The sequence below is a fragment of the Dipodomys ordii genome, unplaced genomic scaffold (genome assembly GCF_000151885.1).
Source record: "Dipodomys ordii isolate 6190 unplaced genomic scaffold, Dord_2.0 Scaffold11, whole genome shotgun sequence".
Taxonomy (NCBI): Eukaryota; Metazoa; Chordata; class Mammalia; order Rodentia; family Heteromyidae; genus Dipodomys; species Dipodomys ordii.
Window position 1 is genome coordinate 16,103,288 of NW_012267227.1, and position 11,964 is coordinate 16,115,251.

Here is an 11,964-nt window from a genome sequence, read left to right on the forward strand (position 1 = left end):
AGCTGAAGAGCTGAGGGACAGTGCCCAGGCCCAGAGTTCAGGCCCCATGACCGGACCCAAAAAAAAAATCTACTTGCATTTGTATTGAGATATTATTAAATTTATGGAATTACTTGAGAGAAGTGAACTTTTTTTATTCATTGCATATTACTATATAAAAAAAGTCCACCTGAGTACTGATGGCTCACACCTGTAATCCTTGCTCCTCAGAAGACTGAGATCTGAGAATTGTGGCTTGGAGCCAGCTTGGGCAGGAAAGTCTGTAAAATTTTCATCTCCAATGAATCACCAAAAAAATACTGAAATTAAGCTGTAGTTCAAGTGATAGAGCACTAGCCTTGAGCAAAAGAGCTTAGGAACTATGTCTAGACCCTGAGTTAAAGCACAAGACTGGCACAAAAACTCCTACTCCCATTAGTAACCCTTCCCTATTTTTTTTGTCAACTCTGCATCCATCTTCTCAGATTTTGCTATCCATATGTTCTATTTATATTGTATGAGGTTTGAATTTTTTTTTTTCAGTGAAACATCTGGCTTGAATCTTTTTTTTTTTTGCCAGTCCTGGGGCTTGAACTCAGGGCCTGGGTACTGTCCCTGAGCTTCTTTGTGCTCAAGGCTAGCGCTCTATCACTTGAGCCACAGGGCCACTTCTGGCTTTTTCTGAGTAGTTTATTAGAGATAAGAGTCTCATGGACTTTTCTACCTGGACTAGCTTCAAACTGGGAACCCCAGATCTCAGCCTCTAGAGTAGTTAGGATTATAAGTATGAACCACTGGCACCCAGCAAATCATTCTTAATATAAAAAAAAAATCAAGCATAGTTGGGCACTCGTGGCTCAAACCAGTGCATCTAATCCTAGCTACTCAGGAGGTTCAGATCTGAGGATTATTGTTCAAAGCCAGCCAGGGCAGGAAAGTCCATGAGACTCTTATCTCCAGTTAACCAGTAGAAAACTGAAAGTGATGCACTGTGACACAAAGCAATAGAGTGCTAGCCTTGAGCAAAAAGAGCTCAAGAATAGCAACCAGGGTCTGAGTTCAAGCCCCAGGACTGACCAAAAAAAAAAAAAGTCAAGCATAATTGATTTCCTTTAGAGTTATATTATGGTGATGTTCGTTGTTTACAAGTAAAGTTCCGATATTATCTATCAAATTTTTGGATTTTTGAAGAAAAAAACTATTGGAATATTAATTAAAACTACAGCATAGTCTCCTGGGGATAAACTATTTTTTCTAAATTATCACTTACAAAATTGCATTTTTATTTATAATTTGGTCAGAGTAACTTCATCTATGGGTCTCCTTTTCCTTATCCTCACTACCTGAGTAGTTTTAAATGAATTTCCTTCCTTCCTTCCTTCCTTTCCCGCTCCCTCTCCCTCCCTCTCTCCCTTCCTCTGCCTCTCCTGCCCTCATCTCCTACTTACCTGTATACCTATCTGCCTCCCTACCTGTCTTCATATATCATTGACTTGAACCTCAACTTTCCTCATCTGTAAAAAAGGAGCAAAACAATTTATGTTTGGGATGCTGTGAGGACTAACAATCCTAATGAATGTATGCATCTGGACATGCTAGGTCCTTGCCATTGCTTTTATCTGTTGCTACAAGCAATTGAATGTTTGTTATATCATATTTGAGATAAAGGGAAACATGATGAATCAGAAACTTGTTATATTAAAAAGCTAGTTCTTCTTTTCCTTTTTTTTTCTTTTTGCCAGTCCAGGGGCTTGAACTCAGGACCTAGGATCTATCCCTGAGTCTCTTTTGTGCTCAAGGCTAGCACTTTACCACTTGAGCCATGGCACCACTTCTAGCCTTTTTGAGTAGTTTATGGAGATAGGAGTCTCACAGACTTTCCTGCCTGGGGTGGCTACAAACTATGATCCTCAGACCTCAGCTCCTGAGTAGCTAGGATTACAGGTATGAGCCACCAGTGCCCAGTGAATTATTATTAAATCTGTCTGAAACCCTCCTGTTAGTAAGAGGTTATCTTCTGTTAAGTGAGAGGATTACAACTTGGGGAAAACCTTTGCCATTTCAGTCACAGCATTTTTAATGTAAGTGAATAATTTCCCTGTCTTATAGCAGCTTCACTATCATGTTTAAAAGTGATCATCTGGTTTCACAGGGTCGGAATCTGGCAGATCTTCGCCGTAGCCAATCTCGGGGCACATTCACCATTAGCACTACTCTTCGGTTGGGGAAACAGATTCTGGAGTCTATTGAAAGCATCCATTCTGTGGGATTTCTGCACCGAGACATCAAACCGGTAGGGGCTTTTTCTATCACAACACAGATGGGTTTTGTTTGGTACCCTTAGTGGTATGATAAGAAACAATAAATTACAAATGTAGCTTTCTGTACTTACTGTGGTTAAATACAAAGAAATATTTAATTTCTGTAAAAGCTTGGAAGCAAATTATAACTTGCAGTTTTTCTGAGAATGGTAATTACAAACCACAACTTATTTTTAAGAGCTTTTCTCATAACAAATGTTATTTGCCAGCCAAATTAAAAATATTTTATGCTCCACTCTTGTTATTATGTGTGCTATCATTGCTAATTACTCAGCTTGACATCTAAATTAGTAGTTCTTTGAATTTTTCCCCCCGAAACTGGTTAAAAATACATATGAACTTTGCTTTGAGCAATTAGCAATTTAACAAAATAAATACTAGGAAGCTGAGAGATGTCCTCTCTGAAGAGGATGGAATTTATTGGGAGGGGGAAAGATGAATGAAGAGGGAAGTGGTGGTTGAATACAGTCGTGATACTCAGTGTACATATGTGAAAATAGAGGTAGGTAACTTGAGGGGGGGATGAGTGGAGTTAGAATAAATAGGGGAGAATGAAGGCAAGTGTGACATTGGACATAAATTGACATGTTGAATTGAAACCCCTTTGTACAACTAGTTAGACTATGTTAAAAGAAAGAAAAAGTGTGTGTGTAGCGAGAGACTTTGCTGTTAGCTCATATGCTGTGCTCTATTTCCCATCACCTGGTCCAGTGCCCAGGCCCAAAGTGTAAGCCACACAACTGACCAAAAAAAAAAATCAGCTCTAAAAAAAACCACCTTACTTTTCTCTTGAGTGCTACTATAGAAATATAGTGGGTTTTGTTTTTTTTCTTTTGTTTTTGTTAGAAACTTCTGTTTTGTACATTCTGTGTCATGATTTGAGTATTGTAGGTTTCTTTTTATTTTGTTTTTTGGAGTTAAGGGTATCATGGACTTTCCTACCTGTGCTAACTTTAAACGATCTTCAGATATCAGCCTCCTGAGTAGCAAGGATTATAGGTGTGAACTATCAGCATCCAGCTACACTGATTTTTCTTTTTCTTTTTTTTTTTAATATAATTTTATTGTTTTTATTAAGGTGTTGTACAGAGGGGTTACCATTTCATAAGTCAGGTAATCAGTACATTCCTTTTTTTGGACAATGTCACTCTTTCCTTCACTTTCCCCACTTTCCCCCAGTTTCCCCCTCCTGTCCCAGCCCAAAGTTACATGCTTCCTTTTTCACATAGTGCATACTGAATAGCATGATTGCTTTGTGTATCCTTCCTCCCTCCCTTCTGCACTCCTTTTTCCCCTCTCCAAAAGCCAAAACAAATACTACTACCACCACCACCCAAAACCCATGTTTTCATTTCCTGGAATTTATTTTCATAAATAGTATTTTACATGTTCAGAGAAGTTATAATCTTTGGATTCCTCCCCTAAGGGCATCTGACTGTTCGTGTGTGAATGCTTAGTCCTATAACTGTTCCATTATATTTTAAAGCTAGCTTCCACATCTGAGAGAAAACATGCCATTTGTGTGTCTTTGAACTTGGCTTACCTTAGCATGATTTGTTCTAGGTCCATTCATTTTCCTGCAAATGACATAATCTTATATTTTCTAATAGATGAGTAAAATTCCATTGTGTATATATACTACATTTGTGTGTGCGTGCTGCTTCTGTGTCTTAAACTCAGGGTATGGGCACTGTCCTTGAGCTTTTTTCTTTTTTTTGATTCAGGCTAGCACTCTAACACTTGAACCATACTCTACTTCTGGCTTTTTTTTTTTTTTTTTGGTAGTTAATTAGAGATAAGAGTCTCACAGACTTTCTTCCCCATCTGGCATTGAACAGTGATCCTCAGCTGTCAGCCTTCTGAGTAGCTAGGATTACAGGGGTAAGCCACTAACACCCAGCTATATACAGCATTTTATTGATCCGCTCATCTGTTTTAGGGCATCTGGGCTGTTTCCATAGCTTAGCTATTGTGAATAGTGCAGCGATGAAGATAAATATGCAAGTGTCTTTACTTTATCCTGACTTATAAAGATCTGGGTAGATACCCAAGACTGGTGTGATATCGGGAAGTTCTGTTTAGTTTTTTGTTGTTGTTGGTTTTTTTTTAAGGAATCTTCCAAACTGCCTTCCAGAGTGGTTGTACTAGTTTACATTCCCACCAACAATGCAATAGGATTCCTTTTTTTCTCACATCCCTGCGAGAATTTGCCAGAATTTGTTGTTTGGATTTTTGATGTTGGTCAGCCTAACGGGTAGAAACGGAATCTTAAAGTTGTTTTCATTTGCATTTCCTTTATGGAAAGGGATGTGTTACATTGATTTTTTAAAATTTACTTTATTGTTATTATAGAGGTGGTGTATAGAGGGGGGTTACATTTATATGAGTCATGTAATGAGTACATTTCCCTTTTTTTTTTTTGGTCGGTTGTGGGGCTTGAACTCTGGGCCTGGGCGCTGTCCCTCAGCTCTTCAGCTCAAGGCGATCACTCTACCACTTGACCATAGCACCACCCAGTTTTCTGGTGGTTAATTGGAGATAGGAGTCTCGCAGACTTTCCTGCCCAGGCTGGCTTTGAACCGTGATCCTCAGATCTCAGCCTCCTGAATAGCTAGGATTACAGACTCGAGCCACTGTTGCCCAGCTACATTTTGCATTTCCTTTTTTTTTTTTTTTGGTCAGTCATAGGGCTTGAACTCTGGGCTTAGGTGCTGTCCCTGCACTCTTCAGCTCAAGGCGAGCGCTCTACTGCTTAAGCCAATGCGCCACTTCCAGTTTTCTAGTGGTTTTTATTGGAGATAAGAGTCTCACAGACTTTCCTGCCCATGCTGGCTTTGAACCGAGATCCTCAGAACTCAGCCTCCTGAGTAGCTAGGATGACAGACATGAGTCACCAGTGCCCAGCTTTGCATTTCCTTTTATACAGTCTCATCTATTCCCTCACTCTCTCCCAGTCCCTCCCTCCTATCTCCACCCAAGAATTGTATAGTTCATTCTCATCAGTGTCCTGTGAGCTCCACTGCTGCACTTTTTCAACCTTTTTCCCTTGAGTTCTGTGCTCCTCCACAAGCCTCCCGATGATATGCATGTGTCTATACCATATAAAAGAAGTCAGAATCATCAGAAAAAGTTTTTTGTTTCCATATCTTAGGAGTTAGTTTCAGTGTGTATGTTATTTTATGTAAGCATGAAGAGGCACTTAGGCATTGCACCTTTGTGATTCTCTCCTCTGAGTACCCTCTTTTGGTCTCACTATATGTGAGTACTTAGAATCCTGTATAAATTGCTACATTTATTTTTGAGAAAAATGCAAAGTATGTTTTCCTTAAGTCTGTTTAGAAATGTTTCCTTGAATGGTAGTTTTACTTTAGACTTAGTGAAAGTCAACTTTCAGATCCTTATAGGAAATTGATGAACTGTGTGTTTTTCAATACATTCCTTATTTCTCTCATTTTAAGAAGTAAGGGTTGGGTTACCATTTAAGCATTGCCATAGACTAGAACTTCAAATAACGTAGCGTTCCCACTTTACGCAAGTCATTGTTATATTGTGTTTAACAGTTGCCTAAATTCTTTTTTTTGCTCAAGGTTCATCTGATGTTAGGCATTAGTAGAACAAAGAACTAAGGTTTTTTTTAATGTTTTATAAGCATTATTGACTTTACTAGACTATCTGGAATATATGTTACGTAGACTTTTAAATAGAAGAGTAAATTTAGAGAAAATAAGATTGAATGTAAGGACTAAGTTATAAGAATATGTTCATGTTCCTCCTTTATTTTCTAGTCCAACTTTGCCATGGGTCGCTTTCCTAGCACATGTAGGAAATGTTTTATGCTTGATTTTGGCTTGGCTCGACAATTTACCAACTCCTGTGGTGACGTCAGACCAGTAAGATATTTCATATTACATAAAATACCCTTTATAGTATCACTCTAGAGAAATGCTAATTGTGTGTTAGAATGAATGTTATCTATGGCTTGGGAACGTAGCTCATTGAAAATAATTGATGTTGGAGATCTAAGAAGCGGCTTATATCTTGTATGATTATATTAGACACTGAAGTTAATAAGTCTTGTTTTTGAGAGTTACAGCTTTAAAGTTATAGCCATTAGCAGCAGGCTTAGAATGGTATGATAGTAAGGACATGTCCATTTGGCATTTAGAGACCTTTCTTGCAGTCTGATACCCTTCCTACATGCTACAATTCTTGGTTTCATTTATTTATTCATTTATTCATGTATTTATCTATCTTTTGAGGCCAGCCCAGGATGGTCTCAAATTCAGGATTCTTCTGCCTCAGCCCCCAAAGTGGTGGTATAGATATGTGCTGCCATGCCTAACTTTCAACTCCAGAACTCAGATTTATGATACTTACAGGAAATTCTTTTTTGTTTTTTGTTTTTTTGTTTTTTTTCAGTTGTGGGGCTTCAACTCTGGGCCTGGGTGCTATCCCTGAGCTCTTCAGCTCAAGGCTAGTGCTGTACAACTGTGAGCCACTTCTGGTTTTCTGGTGGTTAATTGGAGATCAGAGTCTGGCTTTGAACTATAATCCTCAGATCTCAGCCTCCTGAGTAGCTAGGATTACAGGTCTGAACCATGGACACCCAGCTTGCAGGAAATTCTTTTAACTTTCTAAACTCTGTGTTTTGGTTTTCTTTAATATTACATTTGTTACATTATTAATTAATTTTTGGTGCTGGTCCCAGGCCATTAACTCAGGGCCTAGGTGCTGTCACTGAGCTTCTTTTTGTTTGAGGCTAATGGTCTACCACTTGAGCTACAGCTCCATTTCCAGCTTCCTTCCCTTCTTTTGCTGATACGAGGCTCATGGACTTTTCCTTCCCAGGCTGGCCTTGAACTTCAACCCTTAGATCTCAGCCTTCTGAGGAGCTAGGATTACAGGTGTGAGCCACTGATGCCTGGCTTTTTGTTATTTTTTAATATGATGTAACATTGTTAATATACTTCTTTAAGCAAGTTTTTCTTTATTTCTGTGAATATTTATCATTTTTCTTTGAAGTCTTTTCCAGTTGATTCCAGCATCAAATCCTTCTCACAGGCATTTTCTTCTGCTCACTCCCCGCCCTCCCCCCCCCGCATTCAGATGTCGTGCTTTCTTGTTTCTGTGCATGCTTTTAAGTTTTTGTTGTTGGAAATGAGGTATTTTGGGTTTTAGACTTGAAAGAATTATTAGTAAGGTGGAGTGATAAGGCAGAGAGGGTGAGAGAGAAAGGTTTTGGTCAGATGTCAAGGGTGGACAGATTCTAAGGGTTCAGGGTTTGTGCTAAAACTGAAGTAGTAAGATTGTTGCTAAATAGGACTAAGCAGAGACAAAGAAAGATATCCCCAGATCATGGGATAGAGGGAAGAGACTAGTGGAGCCTTAATAGAGCTAGCTTAATGGAGACAGCACTCTGTTGGAGACAGAGTTGCTAGAAGGTTGCTTCCTAGTTCTGCTTGAATTAGGTCAGGACTTATGTCTCCTCATCAACATTCAGCTGGGGAACAAGGTGAAAAGTGCTTCTGCCAGAAGAAAACCATTTTAGTCTCTTCAGTGAGGAAAGAGGTTAGCTCTTCCTTATTGGCTCCAGAAGTCTGGAATGGTGGAGGCCCCTAGTCTAGCTGGGAGAGGTTGGCAGCAGTCGTGATTCAGATACCACACTTTCTGAAACTTAATGTTCTTTTCCCTTAACTCTATCCCTTCCCCTTCCTTTTCATGTGCCCAGTTAAATGGAATCTGTTGGTGTTTGAAATTGATTTTTTTGGGGTCTGGGAAGGTGGCTCAGTGGTAGAGTGCTTGCCTTGCATGCCTGAGGCCCTGGGTTCGATTCCTCAGCCCCACATAAGCAAAAAGAAAAAAGCTGGAAGTGGCACTGTGACTCAAGTGGTAGAGTGCTAGCCTTGAGCTGAAAAGCTGAGGGACAGCACTCATGCCCAGAGTTCAGGCCCCACGACCGGACGAAAAAAAAGAAAAAATTGATTTTTTGTTTTTGCTTGGCTTTGTTGTAGCCCCGAGCTGTGGCAGGCTTTCGAGGGACAGTTCGTTACGCATCCATCAATGCTCATCGTAACAGGGTAGGTATGGAAACTGGAGTTATCTGTATATGTGTGCAGTGTCTTTATATACACAGGACAAAAGTGGGAAATTTTTTCTTTACTAATATTTTTTCATACTAGGAATAAATCCAGAGTCTTGTGCATGCTAAACGTTATTAGTTCTTTATTTAAAATAATTTTTTGAGATTAAATGATTACATAAACTCACAGTTTTGTGAGATTGTGAAGTTAAAGTCACAAACACTGAATAAACTCATTAATTGGTAGATTATCATATTTAGGATTTCTAGGTTTTAAGGTAGTTTTTGCTTATCTGTTTACTTTTGACAGTTGTGGGCTTCCAACCCAGCGTCATGCATGCTAGGCAAGAGCTCTATCATTACTGAGCTGTACATCCATCTAGCTGGTAGTCTTCCTATCAAAAAGTGTGTGTGTGTATATATAAACACATACACACACATATATATATAACATATATATACATACACTATTGATCAGATTGCTGTGTAGCTATGTAACTATGTAAATACAGAAGAAATTTTTTTAGAAATACATAAAAATTGTTAAGCCTAAAAGATGAATAAAATGGCTAGGCCTTTAACAATTTAATACTTTTAGAAGAACTTGTGATACAGTGTCACTGAATTTTGTTTTTATCTACCAAGGAAATGGGAAGACATGATGACCTTTGGTCCTTATTCTACATGTTGGTGGAGTTTGTGGTTGGTCAGCTGCCTTGGAGAAAAATAAAAGACAAGGTAATTTTGGAAACAGTCTATGTTAATTTTTGTCAGGGACAGAAGAAAAAAATGTATACTTAGTATGAATTGATGTTGAAAATATATATAATAAACATTACATAAGATATATATAGTGTATTGAAACACCATCTAACACACCACTAACATGTATGGTTTTGTTTTTATCAGTAAAAATGTACATTTTAATTTAAATAAAAGTAAACTGTAGGCCAGGCACTGGTGGCTGTAATCGTAGCTGCAATTGTAGCTACTCAGGAGGCTGAGATCTTAGGATTGGGCTTTGAAGCCAGCCCTGGGCAGGAAAGTCCATGAGACTCTTATCTCCAATTTACCACCAGAAAACTGGAAGTGGCACTATGGTTCAAGTGGTAGAGCATTAGCCTTGAGCTGAATTGCTCAAGGACAGCTTCCAGGCCCAGAGTTAAAGCACTACAGAGGACAAAAAAAAAAAAGTAAAATGTGCTTGCATATGAAACTTAAAACCTAGACTAAGTGTGGTGACTCATAGTTATAACCATAGCTACTTCAGAGACTGAGATAAAGAGAATTATGATTTGAGGCCAGCAAAGCAAAAAGTTTATGAGAACCCTTCACAAGCAAACAATCTGGGCATGGTCATACAAGCCTGTCATTCTAGCTACTCAGAAATAAAAATGGGGGCTGGGAAGTGGCTCAGTGGAAGAGTGCTTGCCTCGCATGCAGGAGGCCCTGGGTTTGATTCCTCAGCACCACATAAGCAGAAAAAGCCGGAAGTGGTGCTGTGGCTCCAGTGGTAGAGCGCTAGCCTTGAGCTGAAGAGCTGAGGGACAGCGCCCAGGCCCAGAGTTCAGGCCCCATGACTGGACCCCAAAAAAAAAAAAGAAAGAAAAGAAAAAGAAATAAAAAATGGGAAGATCATAGTTCAGGCTGACCTGGACGAAAAAATGAGTCTGTTAAAAAAAAATAATGAGGGCTGGGATGTAGCTCAGTGGCAAAGCGCTTGCCTAGCAAGCGCAACGTCCTGGGTTCGATCCCCAGTACCAAAAAATAAAAGACAAAAAAAAAATAATGAGAGCAAAGGGCGAACAGCATGGTTTAAGCACCTGCCTAGCAAGCAAAAAAGCCCTAAATTCAGGGAGGGATTGGGGGGGTAGGGGGTGGAAAGGGGAAACAAAGGAGGAGGTAACAATGCTTGATAAGAAATGTACTCATTGGGGCTGAGAAGGTGGCTCAGTGGTAGAGCGCTTGCCTTGCAAGCATGAGGCCCTGGGTTCGATTCCTCAGCACCACATAAGCAAAAAGAAAAAAGCTGGAAGTGGCGCTGTGGCTCAAATGATAGAGCGCTAGCCTTGAGCTGAAGAGCTGAGGGACAGCGCCCAGGCCCAGAGTTCAGGCCCCACAACCGGACCCAAAAAAAAAAAGAAAAGAAATGTACTCATTACCTCGCCTATGTAATTGTAACCCCTCTGTATAGTATTTTCACAATTTTTAAAACCTCAGTTTCTCTAAAAAGTATATATACCATGTTTTTGAGAGAGCTAATGAGTATATATATGTATATATATATGTATGTGTGTATGTATATATATTTATGTATATATATATATATATTTATGTATATATATATATATATATATATATATATATATATATACTCTTTTGATGTTAGAGAGCTGTTAAATTTTTTTCTAGGTACATGCAGAGTAGATATAAGTATAAACTTACCTACTGATTAGATTTGTAGGTCTTTTTCTTTTGAAAGTCAAGTAAACTTTTAGGTTTTTTGTTTTTGTAATTATTTTTGGTGCCAGTCCTGGGTTTGAACTCAGAGCCTAGGCACCATCCCTGACCTCTTTACACAAGGGTAGAGCTCTACCACTTGAGCAACAGCCCCGTTTTCACATTTTTGATGGTTAATTGGCAATAAGAGTATCAGGGACTCTCTTGCCCCTGCTAGCTTCAAATAGCTTTTAATTTTTGTCACCTTATGTTCTTTGATTAGGAAACTATAAACATGTATTATAAATGTAATCTCAATTTAAGATAAATTCTTTTGGTTTTACCATTAGTTCACTGATACAGAACTCTGGTAATCTTTTGGTTTGCATGACAGTTTTTTGGCACTTTTTTTTTTTTTTTTGTCGGTTGTGGGGCTTGAACTTTGTGCCTGGGCGCTGTCCCTCAGCTCTTCAGCTCAAGGCTAGCACTCTCCCACTTGAGCCACAGCACCACTTCCAGTGTTCTGATGGTTTTTTATTGGAGATAGGAGTCTCAGGGACTTTCCTTGTCCAGGCTGGCTTTGAACCATAATCCTCAGATCTCAGTCTCCTGAGTAGCTAGGATTACAGGCGTGAGCCACTGGCGCCTAGCTAGTTTTCTGGTACTTTAAGGCACTGTACATTAAGCTATTAGAAAGAGCTCAGTTATTGCTTTATGTTTAATTACCCACTGTCTCATTGCCTAGTGCATTCCCTTAAGACTGTCTGAGGGGCTTTTAATGGATAATTGCCAAGATAAATTGATTTTGGTTCCTTTTCTCTTTATTTCCAAGGAACAAGTAGGCTCTATTAAGGAGAGGTATGACCATCGGCTCATGCTGAAACATCTTCCTCCAGAATTCAGCGTCTTTCTGGACCATATCTCCTCTTTGGATTATTTTACAAAACCAGATTACCAGGTAAGCAAGCATCTTTGTGAATTCTCTGTGTTAATTCTCTTAGTCTCTGCTTTCATGCATTGTAGTCTTGAGACTATTATAAATATTTTGAGTATGGGAAGTCTCTATTTAAATACATCCTAAGAGAAATGTGGTAGAACTGAGTGTGTGTGTGTGTGTGTGTGTGTGTGTGTGTGTGTGTGTGTGTG

General features: G+C 39.1%; 1 protein-coding gene across 2 annotated transcripts in view; it reads left to right on the top strand.

Moving 5' to 3' along the window:
- Positions 1–11,964, top strand: part of Ttbk2 (tau tubulin kinase 2) — a 73,471-nt gene that overhangs the window by 37,066 nt on the left and 24,441 nt on the right. For both annotated transcript variants that reach the window (XM_013010174.1, XM_013010175.1), the window contains exons 5-9: positions 2,132–2,272; positions 6,086–6,190; positions 8,312–8,377; positions 9,025–9,117; positions 11,651–11,776. In XM_013010174.1, the coding sequence (XP_012865628.1) occupies positions 2,132–2,272; positions 6,086–6,190; positions 8,312–8,377; positions 9,025–9,117; positions 11,651–11,776 (531 nt within the window). The remainder of the gene's footprint in view (positions 1–2,131; positions 2,273–6,085; positions 6,191–8,311; positions 8,378–9,024; positions 9,118–11,650; positions 11,777–11,964) is intronic.